Source organism: Salvia splendens, chromosome 12 (genome assembly GCF_004379255.2).
Source record: "Salvia splendens isolate huo1 chromosome 12, SspV2, whole genome shotgun sequence".
In the NCBI taxonomy this organism is placed as follows: domain Eukaryota; kingdom Viridiplantae; phylum Streptophyta; class Magnoliopsida; order Lamiales; family Lamiaceae; genus Salvia; species Salvia splendens.
Genome location: NC_056043.1, coordinates 22,766,060 through 22,788,662, shown reverse-complemented (window position 1 = coordinate 22,788,662; position 22,603 = coordinate 22,766,060). Strand labels below are relative to the sequence as shown.

General features: G+C 41.3%; 1 protein-coding gene and 1 long non-coding RNA gene across 2 annotated transcripts; one reads left to right on the top strand and one right to left on the bottom strand.

The window, feature by feature from the left end:
- Positions 1-805: 805 nt before the first annotated feature.
- Positions 806-2,737, top strand: LOC121758903. Its single transcript, XR_006041575.1, has 2 exons — positions 806-2,144; positions 2,280-2,737. It is a non-coding gene; the product is annotated as an uncharacterized LOC121758903 (long non-coding RNA).
- A 934-nt stretch (positions 2,738-3,671) lies between these two features.
- Positions 3,672-4,220, bottom strand: LOC121757726. The gene has a single exon (XM_042153225.1). It carries the CDS (start codon positions 4,218-4,220, stop codon positions 3,672-3,674), a length of 549 nt encoding a protein of 182 aa, XP_042009159.1.
- Between the last annotated feature and the right edge of the window lie 18,383 nt (positions 4,221-22,603).

Genomic DNA, 22,603 nt, shown 5'->3' with positions numbered 1-22,603 from the left:
TGTACACTAGTCCGAGTAGGGTTTGCGGCCCTAATGTGACCCGAATTCAATTTAACATGTTTGGCATAGCCAGACAGATAGGTAATCGTAAAACAAAACATGGCATGACAACATATTTAAAATATATTCATTTTTCACACAAAATCACGTTTCGAAGGAAAGCCCACATCGTTTGCTTAAACTCTCAATTGAACGCCCCTCGACTTGATCTCACTTGACGTGCGACGACACTCCTTTAGAATAATAAGTATACTTAAATTACTCTTAAGAGCTATTCATTTAACGTGTATGCATTCCTAAGCGTGTGATCATTTTTATTTTTCTCTTTTCCTAAATCCATAAAATCTTTAAGTATTTATTAAATCAAACGATTTAATTTATTTGAGGATCTGCCGAATTATTCGGGCATTAGTTAAATTTTGAAAATTTTATCTTTAACTGCTGCGAAATTAAATAGCGGCTACCCATCATTTAATTGGAAAAACATTAAGAAAGGCTATTGACTAAATTAGACTTTTAGTCACGCTTGTATTTTTAATTGGTAGCCCATTCTATCATTTAATTTATCATTAGTCCATTCTCAAATTTAATTCTCTTGGATTAAAATATTTAATGGTATTAAAATGGCAAAAGTCCAATTTAATTATTTATTGATGAAGGTATTAAAATGACTAACATTTTTCATGGCCTAAAGGAATTAAATTCCATGGCCTCAAAATTATTAAGGGCAGTGGCCCGAAAGAATTAAATTTGATGACCCGAACGAAATTAAAACCAGGCCCAAATTCATTATTTTTAGTAGCCCAATTCCATTTAATACAGAGAAAAAGAAGGTGGCCCAATATTTTAAAAAAATATACTCCCATCCGTCGACTGCTTCTCCCTCTCCTCTTCCCCACAATCCAATTTCTCCCCCAAATTGAAAAGGAAGAACCCTAGACTCCAACTCCACCGCCATTTCCCGTCACCATCGCCGACCCCCCGGCAGCCACCTTCATCGCGCCTCACGGAGGTGTTCCGCCGACTCCGACGCTACCTCTCTCCCTCTCTTTCCATCTCACACTCAAATTCCCAGTTTAGAACTTGAGGTCAAACCCTAGTTTCCCTTCTCCCTCTTTCTTCTCGGCGAACTTCGCCGCTGCACCGGCCGCCACGCACTCCGTCGCCGGCACCATCTTCTTCACCCTCAATTTCACGCCGCAAATCCCCAAATGGGGAAACCCTAATCGAAGAGGGCTCGAAGGCGCCTCGCCCGCCGGCCACCCCGATCGGTACACCTTCGCACTACCGCCGTCGTCGCTTTCTTCCTCGGCGTCTCGCGTTGGGCGCCTCCCCTGCCTTCGCGGCGTTTTCGACGCGGAACAAGAATGGTCGTCGCCTCCTTGGTGGAACCGCCGCCGATGTCGCCCGCCGAGGCTCACGCTGCCGCCGCTGTCTCTCGGCCTAGAAACAGTGACGCTGCTGTCTCGGTGCAGTCGGTGTAATCGACGCCGGGTCAGCCTCCTCGCTCCATACACCTACGCCTGCCGTCCCTTCGCCGTCGACACAGCAGCTGTCTCGTGGCAGCTTCCGGGGCTTCGTCGTCCATCGATCTCGCTCAAGCTAAGTCCCCTACTCCTTCATTGTTTGGTGTAGTACATCCTTATCCTTGAGTTATGCTATTTTTAGGAATTTGGGGTGTGGATTCGGTAGAAAATAGTTCGACAATTTGAGCTTGATTGGAGTGATTCTCCTATACGCCTAAATTCCAGTTATGATTTAACATGCTATCCTTAAGCTTTAGGCAGTGGCTTGTGAGGATAGTGTCATATGGGGTTACTACTGTCATTGTTGAGATTCTACCTATGTGATGGTTGTTTCTTGCTATTGATGTGAGGAGTCTATTGAAATCCTAAGTTCTCAGCTTTCTATTGGGTTGTTCTACATGATGCAGGTGTGGTGTTATGGGGATTACCTCTTGTGACTGTGATGGAATTTGGCTGCCTAGTTGTTGCTCACAACTGCTCCACTTTCTTCTCTATGCGGCTGGTATTTGCAGTGTGTGTGGTAAAGGGGACTTGATGCATGTGGAGGGGTTTTCTTATAGGCCAAGTGTGTGCCTATGAGGGAATTATATGGGCTGATTCCTTTGTTTCTTATGCACAGTACATCCTTTGTCCTTGATCCCCTTGCAGCCTTTCATTTAAGGCATTTTGGTGCTACTTTGCTCACTAACTCCATCTTGTTACTACATTAAAACCTAGTACTTGGCTAGTGATTGAGTTTGTTTGCTGTGGCAGGTGCACAATGAGAGTGTAAGGCGGTTAACTGCAGCTTTGCAGGGTTGCTGCAGCTGCTGGGACAGATGTTGCAGGATGACCTTGCCATTTTGGGCAAGGCTCATTTTCTTTATCGAAATGTAGTGTTTGCTCTTCCCTTTAAGTGTAGGCTGTTAAGTGCTTTAGTATCTCATGTGTTTTTAGTTTGATTTGTTTGTATTCTGCATGAACTATGAACTGATCACACCCAGCTCCCAACTTGCTGATCTTGGCCCAACGGGCCGTCGTAAATCGGGCCGAAAACTGGGCCTAAGGAAGGGGCCGAAGCTTAGCATTTCTAAATTGTAATAGGGTAGTGCTTTTCCAAGCTTTCTTTCTTTCAAACATGTATGAAACATATATAAAAGTTAGAATGTATGGCTTTCGAGCACCATTAGTTCGAAATAAAACAAATATCGTCGTTCCCCTTTTTTTCTGTATTTGTTTTCTATATCCTTTCATATTCAATAAATTGTACTCCCTCTGTCCCATTAGAAATGAAATGTTTTCCTTTTTAGGTTGTCTCAATAAAAATGAAACATTTCCTAAAATGAAAATAACACTATCTCTACTTTTTCTTCTCTCTTACTTTACTCTCTATTCATTAATTCACAAAACAACCCTGCATAAAATCTCGTGCCGGAAACCAAATGTTGCATATTTATTGGGAGAGTAAAGGCCAAAATTGGTCCTGAACATATGGTCATTTTATGTTTTTGGTCCTAAACATTATCTTTTGGATTTTTTGGTCCTGAACATATGAAAATTTGATCATTTTGGTCCTGGACTAACTATTACGTTAAAAAATCCATACATTACTTCACTCCACATTAAAAAAACATACCTTACTACCAAGAAATTCAAACATTACTAAATCTATTGATGTCAAATAAAGCTTTTAATCATGATTCGACTCCACATTCATGCCAAAATACATACATTACTTCAACTAATCAGTTAGGATTTAAGAGTAAAGACCAAAATTGGTCTTGAACATATGGTCCCGTTAGTTTTTAACGGAACAGTTAGTCCAGGACCAAATTGATCAAATTTTCATGTGTTCAGGACCAAAAAATCCAAAAGATAATGTTTATGACCAAAAACGTAAAATGACCATATATTCAGGACCAATTTTGGCCATTACTCTTATTGGGACGGATGGAGTATTAACTTTTGATTGCTTATTACATACACTTTCGGTTTGTGAATTAGTGACATTAAGTCTCGGTAAGGCGAGGATTTCCTTTTAAACAACGAGATTAGGGGTGGTAAATCTTTATTCTGAAAATTAACACCACTAAAGGGCGTTTTAAATGAGCGGTTATTACATTCTACCCTCCTTAACGAAAATTTCGTCTCGAAATTTTGCTTAAGTCATTCAAAAAGCTCCGGGTACTTCTCTTTCATTTTGTCTTCAAGTTCCTGCGTAGCTTCCTCGTGACCATGATGCTTCCATAGGACTTTCACTGTTACAATAGCCTTAATCCTCAACTCTTTTACTTTTCGATCCAAAATTGCTTCTGGCTGCTCTTTATAGCTCAAATCCGGTTCTAACACCATTTCTTCCTGGTGGACTATGTGTTTAGGGCCGAACACATATTTCCTCAATTGTGATACATGAAAAACATTGTGCACATTTCTGAAGCTCGACGAAAGTGCCAGTCTGTACGCCGCAGGGCCGACCGTTTCTAGGATTTCATAGGGTCCGATGAAACGTGGTCTTAGCTTGCCCTTGACGCCGAATCTCGTTAACCTTTTCGACGGCGATACTTTCAGGAAAACTTTGTCCCCCGCTTCGAATTGTAGATCGGTTCTGTGAGCATCTGCACAAGATTTTTGCCTATCTTGGGCTTCCTTGATTCTTTCTCGGATCTGCCGGACAATTTCTATCATCTCTTCCACAGGGTCCGGTCCAAGAATCATTTTCTCACCGACTTCGTCCTAGTAAAGCGGTGATCTACATTTCTTTCCATAGAGTGCTTCATATGTGACCATATTTATAGTTGCCTGGTAACTGTTGTTGTAAGCAAACTGTATAAGTGGTAGTACTGGCTTCCAGTTTCCTCCACGGTCGAGCACTACGGCTCTCAGCATATCTTCCAACGTCTGGATCGTCCTTTCGGACTGTCCGTCCGTCTGTGGATGGAATACGGTACTGAAATTCAACTGGGTGCCTAGCTCTCGCTGTAGGCTTATCCAAAATCTGGAAGTAAACTTCGAATCACGATCTAAGGTGATCGTTACCGGTACGCCATTCAAGCGTATGATCTCTTGCACATAAATCTGGGCTAACTTGTCCAATCCATAAGTGATACGAATTGGTATATAGTGAGCATTTTTAGTAAGGCGATCTATAATCACCCAGATGGCAGTATTTCCTCGTTGAGGCTTTGGCGGTCCCGTCACTCGGTGCATTGCAATGTGCTCCCATTTCCATTCTGGAATCTCAAGGGGTTGTAATTTTCAATAGGGTCGTTGGTGTAATGTCTACACTTGCTGACATGCCAGGCATCTTTCTACAAACGACAATATGCTCCTCTTCATGCCGTCCCACCAGAATTGTTTCTTCATGTCCTGGTACATTTTCGTACTCCCAGGATGGGTAGTGTATGGCGTCTCATAAGCTTCACTCATGATCTCAGTCATAAGCGCCTCGTCAGTGGGTACACACAGTCTTCCTTCAAAAGTGAGGGCGTTATCCGCTTCCTCGCGGTAACCTTCTTCCTTCCCCGTTCTCACTTTCAGGCGTACTTTCTCTAATGCTTCATCGCGTCTTTGAGCTTCGATGATCCTGGCTCTTAAATCTAGTTCTATTACCAAGGTGGCGATTCTACTGTCCGCCGTCTCTGGTGCTCTTACTATCTCCAACTGCATCTTAGCAAACTCACATATGGGCTCTTCATTCTCTAAGAGAAAAGTGGCCAATTGGGGCGTAGTCTTTCTGCTCAAAGCGTCTGCCACTACGTTCGCTTTGCCTGGATGGTAATTTATACCAGAGTCATAATCCGTTATTAATTCGAGCCATCTGTGTTGCCGCATGTTCAAATCTTTCTACTAAAAAGGTACTTGAGGCTTTTGTGGTCCGTGAATATTTCACATCGAACTCCATAGGGATGATGTCTCCAAATCTTCAAGGCATGTATTACTGCAGCTAAATCTAGGTCGTGCGTTGGGTAGTTTAACTCGTGCGGCCTGAGTTGGCGTGATGCGTACGAAATCACCTTACCATTCTGCATCAGCACGCATCCAAATCCGACTCTTGATGCATCTGTGTACACCACATAACTTGTTCCTAGTTCTGGCACGACTAGAACTGGTGCTTGGTCAACTTTTCCTTCAACAGTTGAAAGCTTGCTTCACATTCTAACGTCCAATTGACCTTAGTTCCTTTCTTGAGTTGTTGAGTCATTGGCCTTACTATTTTGGAAAAATCCCTCAATAATTCTTCGGTAATATCCAGCCAATCCTAAGAAACTCTAAATTTCATTAGATGTCGTTGGTGACTGCCAACGTTGTACTGCTTCCACCTTTGCGGGGTCCACCCGAATCCCTTCTGCTGTCACTATGTATCCAAGAAAGTTTACCTCGTTAAGACAAAACTCACAATTGCTAAACTTAGCATAGAGCTTCTCGGCTCTTAACGTCTCCAAGGTGGTCCTTAGATGTTCCTCATGTTCCTTCTCGTTCTTCGAGTAGTTGAGCACATCACCTATAAAGACCGGTGCGTAATGCAATCTTGGGTACATCGTCCCGTCGGACCTTCAGTTGGTGATAGACTGATCTCAAGTCCATTTTTGAGAATACACCGGCTCTTCGAAGTTGGTCACATAGGTCATCAATCCTTGGGGTACTTGTTAGTAGTTCTTGTAACTGGATCTTAAGTTCTTCTAACTCATTAAGCGTCGTTCTATATGGTGCTTGAGATAGTGTGGTTGATTTAAGCCATCCATTGATTAATTTATTCCATCCGACTAGTGAAGCCATTCCTTATCTTAGGTTTCATCGTCACGTACTGAAATCTGTTATACTTGCATCGGTCGTAATTGTAGCCGTTGAGTTAGTGGATTTAACCTCGTAACCTCCCACTTTGTTGGGGTAGTCTACTTTCCACAATCTTCAGGACACTTTTGTGCTTGTCGCGATCCATTTGCCATGGTTTAGTACGGACTTCGTTTTACTTATATTTATCTTTGAATCCTGAAATAGTACCGAGGTATTGGTTTCTTTCTCTAAACATTGCTGGTTTCGTGCCCTTTTGATTTGACTGAGTGATTCGTGGTAAGATAATCTAGCATGACTTTCCAAAAAGATCTAGATCTCATGTTTAAGATTAACACAAAACTGTATTGTCAGTTCCTTTCTGGACCGCTTAATCGGGGTGTGGCTTAACATATCATAAAATACTCATTCGCATTATTTTTTTTTTCTAACGTTTGCCCTTGCTCCATATTGTAGGACTCCATATCCGTTTCCTCGCAATAACTCTTTAAAGGAAAATTTTTGATTTTCCTTTATCGTAGCAGGGATGGTGAGGGCAGTGGTGCTATCACACGTTCTTTCTCTCGAATGTCTCTACAACTTGTGGCTCTTCCTGGCCACCTCTCAGACGACTCTCTCTTGTTGATGGAATTTGTTTCGTCAAGCATAAACTATGAATATACTCGGATTTTCTCCATGATTTTCATTACATAACCATGATTGAGTCTTCGTCCTTGTGGCTTACTTATCTTACTCTGAATAAGCATTTCGATCGATCAACAATTATATATATAGGTCTTTTACGGCATTGAATGTCATTTGATCTATGTATATTCCTTAATATTTCTCTCCTCAAGGCTAGTTACCTATGTACATAGCATAATTATTCGATCTTTTACCAGCTTGTCCCAAGCAGTACGTAAATGTGAAATATTTAATGTTTTGTGTTGTCGGTTATGCGACGCTTCTGGTTGGTGTATCATTTTCAGCACATGTGTTCATAGATACTTATTTATCATACGTATCAGAAAGGAATTAAGGCGATGCCTTTCCCGATAGCCTTGTGTCAAGAATTCGATGATTAATATAACAGTCTTAACTTGGATAGGAATTATCACACAAAAGAAGGATGACTGAAAATTTGAAGGGCTCCAGAATACCCAATGGGACAAGAATAACATCTCTTCTTCAACTCATATGAATTTTCGTCGACAATTGACTTTGAAGGCAAGTATTGAGTTTAATTGACTAGTGACATTGGTGTGGTATTGCATGGAAATGATCTAGAGTATAGACACGTCTTTATTGCTATCTACTGAAAGACGATGTCTTGGAGATTTAATATTTCTTAATCTTTGTAATAATATAGGACACGCGTTATTTAATCATACACTGCTTTGACTAATCAATACGTGCGGGTGTTTCACAACACAATATTCCTGATATCTTGGGTAGTAGTAAATAATAACTAGTATGGTGTCAGTTTTATTATTACATTGAATTGTGCGCCTGAGCGGTTTGACTATATCCCCAAGAGGTGTTCGAGAGATGTTCTATTATTCGGAAACCCGAACGGTTTGGATTTAATCCAAGAATAATAGAAAAGCAAAGTATATTTTAATATACATCTCGTACTAGACAAACTCTTCAAAATAAAAAGATATAAATTAATTTAAAGTCCATAACACACTACAAATTAATTAATGGATATAGAATGTCTTAAACACGGGAAATAATATATTAGAGAGGTTAGCCTGGATTGCTTGTAATCACGGATTGGATGAGCGGTCAGTATTTCTTCGATAGTGGCACAAGAAATATTCCATTGGCCTTATATTGAATTATGGGTTATATTTATTTAGTAAAGAAGGTCCAATAGGGGACGCCCAATCCAAGCCCCATAGATCCCTAACCTAGCCCATCACAAACTCTAGCCTCCACACTTAGAATTTTCGGCCATCTCTCTCTAATAGAGGAATTCAAAATTCCTCTTTGTGTGTTCTTGGCATTCTTGTCTTCTCCTTCAAGATCCTTATTATTTCTAAGAGATTCCTCCCACAAAGAATTTAGATCTAGAGTTGGGTCATAGGTTAGAAGATCCTTGGTCTTGTAATCACAATCAAGCTTCATGATCTACACGTGGAGAAGTAGCAAGCCACTTCAATTCTTTGGAGAATCATACTTGTAAGTATTCAATATCATAATTTAATTCTAAATTATGTGATTAATTGTGCAATAGCATGTCTCTATATGTTGTAGCATGAAATTGAATCGATCCACATAATCCCCTAAATAGATTCTTTTGTGGATTTATTTAATTTGCAATTTCCGCTGCTCCAATTCCCAACAATTGGTATCAGAGCCATAATTTAATTAGCATGAAATCATGTTCTAGATCTATGAAATTATATTCTAGATCTAAGAGAATATTCTAGATCAAGAATATTGTAGATCTATGATAGTTTATTCTAGATCTATATTGTTGTGTTCTACATATGTGTTGTATTTATGTAGATCTTCAATTTGAAAAATGTGATGGATGATTGTTATATTGCGTGATTGTAGAATCTTGTTGTTCTTCGTTTTATTGTAAACCCACGGGGGTTGACCGTGGTAGATTAGGATTTGTTTTTCCCTTGTATTTTCTTTTGTAAACAAATGTAATAGTTAGAATACAAAGAAATGTAATACAATGGAGCAAACTTGACGAAGAACGAGACCGGCGAAGAAAACCTAGGCAGCGGCCGGAACCCTAGCGGGCTCGGCTGCACGCGAATCTGGTCAATGGCGGCGGCGGTGCAGGAGGTTGTGCGGCGGCGGCGGCGGCTGTTTTGTGATACAACAGCGGCGCCAGGTAGGCAGCGACGCGACAGATCCCTCCTAGGCGGCGGCCGAAACCCTAATGGGCTCGGCGCATGCAGATCTAGGGTGACGGATGCCGCGGTGGCTGGGCAGACCGGCGGCAGCCCGGATGAAGACGGCAGCGGCGGTTAGTGATTTTCAATTTTAGTGCAAAACCCTAGTTAGGGTTTTAGATGGCCAGATTAATAGGCAAGGCCCAATGTGTGGTCTTGACCTAATTTTTATATCCTAGATATTTGATTTATTCAAATGGGGTATATGTTTATTTAATCATTTTTATCCGGAGTACCATGGTTCATGGAAAGGATAAAATATGATTTATTTTAATTATTTGGTTTTAGACACTTAGTGGTTTAAAATCAAATGATTTATTTGATTATGTGTGATGTGACAAAGTGTGCAAAATTATTTGCCTATGTGATTTACATCTTATGTGAGTTAAATAATTATTTGCTTGCATGATAATCAAATGAAAACCCTTTAATTTAAAATAACTAAGCGACAATTACGAACAGTCATGTTGTATATGGTCTCCATAAATGGTGTTCAAATGTGAAGTAAATTATATAACATTTCGACCTTTCTTTACAGGAGTTATGTTATTAGTACTATTTACAGTTTTCACAAGATTTGAATAACTAAAATGGTTTTTTTTAAATGAAAGGCATGTTTCTGAAGTAATATCGTGTCCAGTGGGATCAATATTATCAAGAAGTGAGCATTGTTTAAAAGGTGTTAACCATAGTCTTAGAATTTTATTGAGTGTCGTACGGCGTTTCTTTAGAGAAGTATACAAAGCAAGATAAGATTCTCGAGGACTAGAATTGTGGTACTAGCTTAGGCAATATTAGGCAGTCATGTCATTCTTATGGTCTCTAAACTATCTGTCGGTATTGTGACAAAGAAAAACTTTTTAAAATCTAAATAATCCATGACATCTTTTGGTCCTTGTTTATTTAGCATTTTAATAGCATATGTGATTCTCGAATGTTTTATGGTTTTTACATTCTATTATCATGTATGGTTGTGTGACGGATACCTTTTATTTTTCTCAGTCAATTATGTCGTTCAAATCCATTATCTGTAATCTTGAAAGAAACTCGAAGGCCAAAATTAAGTAGACTAAAAATATAAATGGATAAGATTCTCATTGCTGAAAACTTAAAGTTTGTACTCACCAATTCATGTCCTCCATATCCTCGACAAAGTTTCACAAAGAAAGTTTGAGAATGCATTTTATGCATGTACTCGACAAGTTCTTTAAGGTAGAAGGTCAAGCTACTTTCTTGAAAGTAGTAAGACAAGTCTTGGTTTATACTGATGTTAAAGGGATATCTAATTAGGATGTTGTCCAGATTTTATTGGAAATCCAAAAGAGAGAATGTTTTTGAGGAATCTTCTGATTCAGTTACTCAAATGGTTTCTATACTCAGCTCATCGACAACTGTAATAAGAAGTGACTATAAGAAAAGAAGGTTGTTACTGAAAAGTTGGAAACCTTCAACATGATATTCACTTTATTACTGTTGGAGGAAGATAACATGATAGTTGACGAATTCATTAAGGCTGCATCTTTCCTATGTCTTAGTTTTATCGAACATAAGACTAGCAATGGAAAGAGAGAAGAGCTGAATAGTCATCAATGCCCTATTAGAAAGGCAAGAAAAATTTGGTGAAGAAGCAAAGAGAAGATGCATTGTAAGTCGGATTGACCTCTTCTATAGAAGGACAATGGCTTAGATAGCAATAGAACTTCTAAAAGAGAGTAGATGCATTGTAAGTCAGATTAACCTCTTCTAAAGAAGAACAGTGGCTTAGATAGCAATGGAACTTCTAAAAGAGAGTTCTAGATCCAGTTGGCAGTTGTTGCAGTGAGAGCTATTTATGGTCACTTTATTGTTTTGTTATGATAAGTAAGATTTTTTTATTGGTACAATTTTGTTTAGAAAGAATTCAGTTTCAGTTTCTAAACTTGTATATGATTAAGCAATGTTCGATGTCATTTTATAATGCGTGCATTATTGAGAAATGTGATTCGGATATCTATCATAGTACCATAGAAAAACATTATACATCATAGTCTAAACAATATAAATGCAACAAGACTGAGCTTTACATAATCGCTCAACTTCTTAAGCAATGAATGATAAAGAATTTATGGCACTTAGACATAAGGCCAAGAAAGTAAATAGTTCAAACTAATTTTGTCTAACTCAAGTGACTATCGAGATTTTAATAATAGCTTGAAAGTCAAGAAAGTCTAGTTGATGCACTATAAGTTAGAATCATTTGATGTTTCAAAGGGATTCAGAATACTTATAGAGATGCAACATAGAAAGACTAGCAATTCTAATTGGTTTACACCATAGGAGACGAGCAATGAGTTAAGATCAGTAGTGGGAGTTAAAACTTAGTTGACTACTCCAAGCATTCTTCTAAAGAATGAGATAGTCATATAAGAAGATATCGAAGTCTCTCTATGATAAGTTCGATATATGAACAGTTTTACTCAATAACACATCATCATTGATGGGATATACGTTGAAAACAACGAGTTATACCTAAAAGAAACTACCATAACATCAGTACCTTCTACACCACACGAGTTCTGGACTAGAGGTAAGTCTAGTCCAACATATCTCAAGGTGTGGATTTATTCCAACACATGTTTTGGAAAATGTATCCAAGTAATTGGAGTTGTGTACTGAGGTATGTTTTAAGGTTATCCCAGATGAAAGAAATGGTATAAGTTCGAAATTCTTCATAACTAAAAAGTATTTGTTTATACGAATACTAGATTTGGATGAAGATTATGAGAAGAACTACAAGCCTAACAAACATGATGATTCTCAAGATAATGAGAATATCTATTTTTCATCTTAACCAAGAAGTCATAACATTAGAAACTTGTGCACTAAGAAAATCAACGTTGTATCTAAGATTGTAAGAGTCATATCGTAGTGGGAGCGTTCTTTGGGAGCATAATAAGTTCATGGACCTAAGAGAGTTTTTAAACTCAGTCTTAGATCAACTTGAACCTAATCCATGTAACTAAAAGGATTGACTCATCAGTTAATCATTCTTGATGATAGATTCTGAATAACAATCTTAAATAGACAAGAATGTTTGCAAGACTTGCGATACTACCCATAGGCTATTTAAGCTAGTGGGAGCTAGTGGATCGACAAGTGTAAACATGGATCTTAAAAGGCTAGAATAATGGCTAATGGGTTATGCCAAGAGAGAATCATCTTCTCGCCTGTCATTCTGCCTAATTCGATCTGTATCATATTGTCTATTGTAGCCTACATAAATTAGGATGTATGTATTCTGATTGTCAAGACAGTTCTCTTTAAGTAGAAGTCTTGAGGAAATCATCGACATGGTACATCTTAATGGTTATGTAATACAGGGCAAGAAACACGTGATTTGGAAGCTTATGTAGATCATTTATGGTCTTAGGCAAGCATCTAAATCATAGAACATGTGTTTCATCCACATTGTCAAATCTTTTGAATTTGACAAGTGCCCTTAACATGGCTACAAGTACAAGAAAGTTGAAAGTGCACCATATATGGTATTTTTGGTACTCTACGATGATGACATCTATAAAAGTTGATAAACAACTAAGAGGGGTTATCTAGCGTAGGAAACTGGTTGTCTACCCAGTTTAATGATGAAGGATTTGAGATAAACTAGTTACATTCTAAGCATTCTAAGTCTTTAGATTGCTAGAAAAGAATGTTATGTTTTCTTAAAAATCCTACATTCATACAATACTTAGACACTTTAGCATTGAAAATTCCAAGAAAATTTTTACTTCTCTGGATGAAATTATCTTGTCTCTAGTCAAGTGTTTTTGGACATTGAATGAGGTCAACCTAGATAGGCTTTGGATACCTATCGCGAAAGGTTGCAGTGTCCATCTGAAAGTCATCTTTACCTTGAGAATGACTAGTGACACTGGTGTGGTATAACATTGAAATGATCTAAAGTAGAGACACGTATTTATTGCTATCTACTGAAAGACGATGTCTTGGAGATTTAATATTTCTTAATCTTTGTAATAATATAGGACACACGTTATTTAATCATACACTGCTTTGACTTATCAATAGGTGCGGGTTTTTCGCAACCCAATATTCCTGATATCTTGGGTAGTAGTAAATAATAACTAGTATGGTGTCAGTTTTATTATTACATTGAATCGTGTGCATGTGCGGTTTGACTATTTCCCCGAGAGGTGTCCGAGAGAATATCTATTATTCGAAAACCCGGCCGGTTTGGATTTAATCCAAGAATAATAGAAAAGCAAAGTATATTTTAATATACATCTCGTACTAGACAAACTCTTGAAAATAAAAAGATATTAATTAATTTAAAGTCCATAGCATACTACAAAAATGGATGTAGAATGTCTTAAACACGAGAAATAATATATTAAAGAGGTTAACTCGGATTACTTGTAATCACGGATTGGATGGGCGGTCAGTATTTCTTCGATAGTGGCACAAGAAATATTCCATTGGCCTTATATTGAATTATGGGTTATAATTTAATTATTAAAGATGGTCCAATAGGGGACGTCCAATCCAAGCCCCATAGATCCCTAACCTAGCCCATTACAAACTCTATAAATAGGGATGAAGGAGGTGTGACAAATACACACAACATAAGAAGTGAAACCCTAGCCTCCACACTTGGAATTTTCGGCCCTTTCTCTCTAATAGAGGATTTCGAAATTCATCTTTGTGTGTTCTTCACATTCTTGTCTTCTCCTTCAAGATCATTATTATTGTAACACCCGTACCTTAAGTTTGAAATTAATTTTATGTAACGGAATAATTGATAAAATTATTTCGAAATGCTATGCTTCTCGGTAAATGTGATATGGGAAAAATTGAGGGTTATGTGTGTGGTGTGCAAAGGAATGTGTTTATGTTTTTTTTAACTGTGAACGATGGGAGGCACGTTTAAGGTCTCGTTGAAAGGTCAATGATGAAATTGCTATTCTTTAGCAAGGCGAATGAATTAAGTGGAAAGGTATGTATGTTTTATGGATAATGACGCGCGTAATTTGAGGAACGGTTGAATGAATTTTATATTTGGAACAACACCAAATATAAGTTATGTACGATTTCTCATACTTTAATTTTTGGTTATGAAGAACGAGATAACAAAATTTAATAAAGGCCCGTGAATTTTATTTAACGAAGGAAAATGCGAAAAATATAAAAATGTATGAAATTACTTTGGACTTTCCAAAATAAATTTGAAGTCCAATTAAAAATAAAATAACTTGAGTTCTAATCACTCTTTAAATACATCAAGTGGTAGTTTTTAACTTGGGCTTGTAATTTATTTATTGGTTTTAGCCCAATTGAAATTTAATTTATGGAAGCCCAAGTTTGGTTTTAAACTAGCTAAGCCCAAAAAGAGCCCCCCCCCCCTCCGTCGACGGTTTTCCATCCCCTCCCCCATGACCGATCGGTTTTACTCCTCTTTGATCCACCTCTCCACTTTCCCCATCAATATCTACACCCCAAAGCCACCCCCCCACTTCTCTTGTAACCTTTCACTTAGCAAAAAAAAAAGAGAGAAGAGAGAAGGAGAAGCGGCGAGAGAGAGTGCCGAGAGGGAGGAGGAAGCTTTGAGCCACTACCTTGTGTATTTTCCACCATTTTCAACCATCTTGGAGGTATAATCCATTCCTTGTTTAAAGCATGTGTTGTTCTAGTTTTTCATGCATATTACATCCTTGTTTCGTAGCTTTTCTTCCATAACCAAACTAAATAGGAACCAACTTAGAATCTTCCAAACGATCGTCGTACATAGCTGAAGCTTAGAAAGAACTTAACTTCATAGTAATAGCACGTGTTTCGGGAAGTTTCGGGGTGGTTTCGGGCGTGTTCGGAGTGGCGTGGTGGCTGTCCGGCGGCTGGACCTCTCGGCGATGGCAGGTGGGTGGCTGTCCGGCGGCTGGGTCTGCCTCCGCTCCAGGCGCGACGACCGACGGCGACGGAGCAGCAGTCGGCGACAGCTGCTGTGCCATCCGGCGACGGCAGCGACCGACGACGCCAACAGCAGCTGCACGGCTGTAAGGGACGACGGCGACGGGCTGGAAGCGTCGACTCCTCGACGACGGGGCAGTAGCAGCGACGTCTCTCGCCGGGGGCGACGACGGCGTGCCTTCGTCGTGGTGGCAGTCGGCGAGAGAGAAGGAGGCGGGGAGAGAGAAAGAAGGGAGGAGAGAGAGAGGGAAGAAAGAGAGGAAGAAGATAGAGGGAATTGGGCCATGTACTTTTATTGTTGGGCCTTGGATTAATTTTTTTTTAGTTGTTGGGCTCTTCCTTTAATTGATGGGGGCTCACTATGTAATTTTGGAGGAATAAGGTGGCTAAGAAATTTAATCCCGGATCGGTAATTGAGAGTTTAATCGGGGGAAAATATTTAATTAAATTCCGTAAGTTCTTTTGACGAGTGAATAATTTACCTAGGTATGAAATAATACTTTTTCAACGGTAAATAATTACGGAAATTAAAGTATGCGCGTAAATAATTTTTTTAAAAAATTATTTTCGACGTTATGGAAAATACGAGGAGCCAACGGAGGAAAGAACGAGTGTAAGCGGTCGACCGGCGTCGCACGCGACGCCTTGGGCGGCCGCCGAATAACCGAAAGTGCGCGAAAATCGAGAAAGAGAATTAAAAGATTTTAATTAGAGTGCATGCATTCTAATTATCGTCGTTACAGAGGTTTGATGTGAACTTTATGTGTTTTCCAAAAAGGTGGTTCGCACGCACGCTGAAAGTCGGAACGAGGAATTTTTACGGAAAACTTAAGCATTTGAGGTGGGCTTTATTCTTTAACGTTTATTTTAAATCAATATGTTTACGGTGTTATAAGGATGTTTCTATAAGTATGTCATGCCTTGTTTATGTTTTGAAACTGCCTATCTGATTGTCTACTAGAATAAAACTCTACTAGACTTTGATGGTTAACGAATTCGGGTCTAACTAGGGTCTACGCCCTACTTAGACTAGTGCACTGATGGGGATCGTGAGCCGTCCCCTAGGTCGGTGGTCCAGTGATCGAGATTGTGGCCACAGTCTCGTTTCACATGATGGTTCAGATATGGTATATGATGGAGGATGATGTTAGTCCGCGCGGACACTATTTCATGGAAATGGTTTTTCTTGTGCTTCTCGGTTCTTTTAAAGTGAAACCCGGGATCCACACGATGATGGCTTGACATATCTTAACGATGAATGTTTTCGGGCATGAGTTCACTGGGTGCATCAAGTACTCAGCCCCTGCATATGTTTTCCCTATGTGCAGGTTGAGCGAGGTCGGGAGGCGGAGGATGTTGAGTGATGATTCAAGAACTGGTCCGGTTACTATTATGTCTTCATACATAGTAGTAGCTAAACTCTCAAATTGCTTCCGCTATTCAATGTCCCAAGAGACTCCGTTATTTTCTTTATTGTCGAACTCTAATATCTTTCATGTTGTAGACTTCGGGATTGAAACGTTGGTTAACTTAAAATGGAATTTCGTCTTTGACTGTGAAATGGTATTGCCTTGAATTGTTTGATTGTTTCCCCCTTCATCCCCGCTTCTTATTTCCCCCCACTAGTCACGATTTCCCGTGCTTCCTATCCTTAGGAAGTACGGTCGTGACAGAGTGGTATCAGAGCCGTTTTTCCTTCCGCTCTGGACCGAGAGTCGTTTATTCAATCTAGTCTAGACTCGTTTCGCTAGACTAAAAGAATATCCATTTAAAGCTCAACACTCCGTCTCACCGCGCTCAACATGAAAGAAGGCAAAAGTTTGAAACGAAGCATATTTGAAGTAAAAGAATGAGTGGGGCGCAGAAAGGCGCGAATTCCAAGGAATGATGAGATGACGAGACGAGGAAAACCTTGTGAAGCACGATTAGCGTTTGATCGAAGGATTGACGAAATTGTAAAAGTACCACGTCTTTAAAAGTACGAAGCATATATCCTTAGATGACAACAAAAAAAAAAGAAAAAAAGAAAAAAAAAAGAATTGTTATGACTTTTCCTTATGGAAATCGACAGGTATATGCACGGTAGCACGTATGACGTTCTCTACGCGTTTTTATCTCTTTCTACCTCGTTTATTCTTTTTCTACGATTGGTTACTAAGGGAACTTACTTTTATGTAGATAGCGATCACGATCCACGCACCGCTAAGGGGAAGGTACGTCAAGAATGGATTGCGGGCGGTGGAAATGTATCGCGGGTTCGAGAGGGACGCTAGGGCCCCTTTGATATCTCATGTCGCCGATTACTTGACCTTATGGCGGGATGCTCATGGCTGTGGAGTGAGGCACTATGAGGGAATCAAGAGATTGATTGATGGACTACCGGCACCTTGGAATAGGTGGGCCTACGAGGCTTCACGGTCATACATCTGGCATAAGCTTCCCGACTACAACATGCAGGGAGACATGCATGGTTTTGTGAAGGTTCTCTTGGAAGCACTGGTCGATGCTCGTGGTGGACCGCTACCCTATGCTCCTCCTAGGAAGGAGGCGTCTTCATCGAGCCGCAGCCCCTACAGCGGGGGTCGGTACGAGAGTGAGACGCCGGAACCAAACTGCCCCAAGAGAAGGAGACTTGGGATGCGCACCTCCGCACCTCCCGCGACGGAAGTCCTTGTGGTTGATGAGCATATCGACGTCGCTACTGATGTGCGGGGGAGTGATGAGGAAGAGGAAGAAGATCCCCTTGAAGACGAGGAGGATCCCATGGAGGATGAGGAAGACCCTGAAGAAGAGCCCCTTGAGAGAGAGGTTGAAGTTGATAGCGAGGAAGGGGCGAATTACGAGAGAGCTCCCGAGGAGTAGTGTCTTCTTTTGATGTTTGTTAGTTTCGAATGTTTTGTTTTGACGAACTAGGTAGTAGTTTCTTTTGACGTTTGTTTTTCCCTCCCTGTTTCAAAGACCTTGTGGAAACACGTACTTGTTGGTTTTGAGATAATTAAGTTTCTGTTGTTTTATCGTTGTGTTCGTTTTACCATGTTGTGTATGGAAAGTTGTGTTATCGCTTTGGAAAGGTTGTGTGGAGTGGTGATGGTAAAGTTGGATTTTATACTAATGCATGTGTTGAACAGAATGCCTCCCCGACGTGCCGCAGTTCACCACGAGAATGGGGCAAGCAACGAGACCCAAAGCAGTGTGGGTCCTGAAGGACAACCACCACCACCACCTCCACCACCGCCACAGCCGGAACGGAACATCGAGAAAAAGTTCCGAAAGGAACGTCCTCCCGTGTTCGATGGAATGGGAGATCCAACCAAGGCCGAGACCTGGATTCGGGCCATAGAACGCATCTTTAAGTTCTTGAGGTGCACTGATCAGGAGCGCCTATCGTGCGTGACTTATCAGCTCACCGGGTCCGCAGAATTCTGGTGGGAGACTAAGCAGCGGACAATGACGCAGGAACAGTTAGACACCCTGACGTGGGAAGACTTTAAGGAGGAACTGTATGACAAATACATTCCAAGGAGTTACCGTAAGGCAAAGGAGGCCGAGTTCTACAATTTAAAGCAGGGGCGGATGACTGTGACAGAATATGACCGTGCCCTATGTGACATGTCTCGCTATGCACCCGAGCAAGTAAACACCGACGAGAAGATGGCGGAGAAGTTTTGTGCCGGTCTGAGGCACGAAATCAGGATGGCGTTGGCATGCCGTGGTAGACTCTCGTATGCCGAGCCATTATCTCATGCATTAGACGTGGAGGAAGCGATGCCACGGGAAAGGACGGTTACGCCCACTACTCCAACACCGCCGACCTCACAGCAGAATTTCCGGGATAAGAGGAAATGGGACGGGAACCGCGCACCCTTCGACAACAAGAGGTTCCAGAATACCCCAAACTCTTCCCAGGGAAAAGGAAAACAAGCTGCTCAATTCCAAAGTGGAGATTTCCGTCAGAGAGCACCTCCTTGTGCCAAATGTCAGAAGAACCACATGGGAGAGTGCAGAGTCTGGACCAACGTGTGCTACAAGTATGGTGGAGTCGGACACTTGGCCAAAGAGTGCCCGAGCAACAACAATACTGGAGGTGGGGGAACGCCGAACGGACCTCGAAGGAATCCTACACCACCTCCGCAGCAGCAGCAGCGTCGCCAGCCATACCCGACTCAAGCCAGGCCTATGCCTTGGGACGCAGTCAAGCAAAAGCCCCACAGGGAGAGCCAAAACAAGATAATCTGGCAGGTATGGGAACATTACTTGACATGCATGTTGCTGTTCTGTTTGATACGGGTGCGTCGCACTCTTTTATATCCCACTCCTGCGTGAATGCTTTAAGACTGCCTGTTGATGAACTTGAACATAAGATGAATGTGAACTCACCGGTAGGAGGCCTTATAGAAATTTCACCATCTTGCTCGAACATAGAACTCATGGTGGGAGAACTTAGTTTAGTGGCGCACAACTTGCATGTTATGCCGATGGATAACGTGGACATTATTCTGGGGATGGACTGGCTAGCTGAAAACTATGCCACTATCCGATGCCAAGAGAGGCAAATTTCGTTACAAACCCCGGGGAAGGAGCCCTCTACCTTCCACGGAATTTCGATGAATCAACGAACTTGTGTGATATCGGCACTTCAAGCAACCACGATGATTAGAAAGGGGCGTCCTGTCTATCTCGTTTATCTGCAAGGACATGGCAAGAAAGAAAGGAAAGTTGAAGATGTGGCGGTAGTGAGTGAGTTTCTCGACGTATTTCCCGATGCGTTGCCAGGCCCTCCTCCTGACCGACAGTTAGAGTTTACTATCGATCTGGAACCAGGAGCCGCACCAGTGTCGAAAGCACCCTATAGGATGGCGCCGAAGGAGTTGGAAGAACTCAAAATCCAGCTACAAGAATTACTGGACTTGGGTTTTATCCGACCGAGTGTGTCGCCGTGGGGAGCACCGGTGCTGTTTGTGAAGAAGAAAGATGGGACACTGAGAATGTGCATAGACTATCGGGAATTGAACAAGTTGACTCTCAAGAACAAGTATCCTCTGCCGAGAATAGACGACCTGTTCGATCAACTCAGGGGAGCAGGAGTATTTTTGAAAATGGATTTAAGGTCGGGATATCATCAATTGAGGGTACGAAGGGAGGACATACCCAAGACGGCTTTCCGAACGAGGTATGGGCATTATGAGTTTGTAGTTATGCCGTTTGGACTGACAAATGCACCGGCGGTATTTATGGACTTAATGAATCGAGTATTCCATCCATACTTGCACAAGTTCGTCCTGGTATTCATAGATGATGTGCTAGTTTACTCGAAGGATGAAAAGGAACATGAGGAGCATCTAAGGATCACGCTGGAAACACTCAGAACGGAGAAGTTGTACGCCAAGTTCAGTAAGTGTGAATTCTGGCTAAAGGAAGTAAACTTTCTGAGGCATATTGTGACGGCCGAAGGGATTCGAGTTGACCCCGCAAAGGTGGAGGCCGTACAACAGTGGAAGGCACCAAAGACCCCAAACGAGATTCGGAGTTTCCTTGGACTAGCAGGATACTACCGAAGATTTATTGAAGGATTTTCTAAAATTGCAAGGCCAATGACTCAACAATTGAAGAAGGGGACCAAGGTCAATTGGACACCGGAGTGTGAGGCTAGCTTCCAGTTGTTGAAAGAGAAATTGACCACCGCACCTGTTCTAGCCGTGCCAGAACCGGGAATAGACTATGTGGTTTACACTGATGCATCGAAGATTGGACTGGGGTGTGTTCTGATGCAGAATGGTAAGGTGATTCCCTACGCATCGCGGCAGTTGAGACCACACGAGTTGAATTACCCTACTCATGACTTAGAACTAGCGGCTGTTGTGCACGCATTGAAGATTTGGAGGCACTATCTCTATGGAGTTCGGTGTGAGATTTTTACCGACCACAAGAGTCTGAAATACTTCTTTGAGCAGAAAGATTTGAACATGAGGCAACGCAGATGGCTCGAGCTAGTCAAGGATTATGACTGTAGTATCAACTATCATCCGGGTAAAGCAAACGTAGTGGCGGATGCTTTGAGCCGGAAAGCTCAACCGCAGTTGGCTACTTTTCTCACTCAGGAAGCGGAGTTGATTCGCGATTTTAGCAAGATGCAATTGGAGGTAGTAAATGGGAACAAGTAAAAGCTTTACATCAACGACCCTATGGGAAGTTGCAACCGTTGGGGATTCCGGAGTGGAAATGGGAACATATCGCCATGGATTTTGTGACGGGACTACCAAAGACCCGACAAGGGAATACAGCCATTTGGGTGATTATAGACCGCCTCACCAAGAGTGCGCATTTTATACCCATCCCTATAACGCATGGATCCGACAAACTGGCCCGGATTTACGTGAAGGAAATCATTCGGCTACATGGGGTGCCAGTAACAATCACGTCAGACCAGGATACAAGGTTTACTTCAAGGTTTTGGATAAGTCTGCAACAGGAGCTTGGTACACGACTGAATTGTAGTACTGTCTTCCATCCACAAACCGATGGACAGTCCGAGAGAACGTTTCAAACTCTTGAGGACATGCTGAGAGCCGTGGTGCTCGACAGAGGAGAAAATTGGGAAGTAGTACTACCATTGATCGAGTTCGCCTATAACAATAGTTTCCAGGCGACAATAAATATGGCCCCGTATGAAGCATTGTATGGGAGGAAATGTAGATCACCACTTTACTGGGATGAGGTTGGTGAAAGAAGAATACTCGGGCCAGATTCGGTCGAGGAAATGATAGAGATCGTGCGACAAATTCGACAAAGGATAAAGGAAGCTCAAGACCGACAGAAGTCGTATGCTGATGTCCGGCGTACATATTTACAGTTCAATATAGGAGATAAGGTGTTCTTGAAAGTATCTCCGTCAAAGGGAATAACGAGGTTCGGTGTAAAGGGGAAGTTGAAGCCACGATACGTAGGGCCTTATGAAATCCTTGAGAAGGTGGGACCCGTAGCGTATAGGTTGGCACTACCACCAAGTTTTGGGACTGTGCACAATGTTTTCCAAGTGTCACAATTACGAAAGTACGTGTTCGATCACAAGCACGTGGTTCATCAAGAGAAAATGATTTTGAATCCTGACTTGAGTTACGACGAGAAGCCCGAAGCTATTCTGGACAGGAAAGTGCAAGAGTTGAGGAACAAATCGATCGCGTCCGTGAAAGTACGTTGGAAACACCATGGCCACGAGGAGGCTACTTGGGAACTCGAGGATAAAATGAAAAAGAAATACCCGGAACTTTTCGTTAGAAATGAGTAAATTTCGAGACGAAATTTCTGTTAAGGTGGGTAGAATGTAACACCCGTACCTTAAGTTTGAAATTAATTTTATGTAACGGAATAATTGATAAAATTATTTCGAAATGCTATGCTTCTTGGTAAATGTGATATGGGAAAAATTGTGGGTTATGTGTGTGGAGTGAAAAGGAA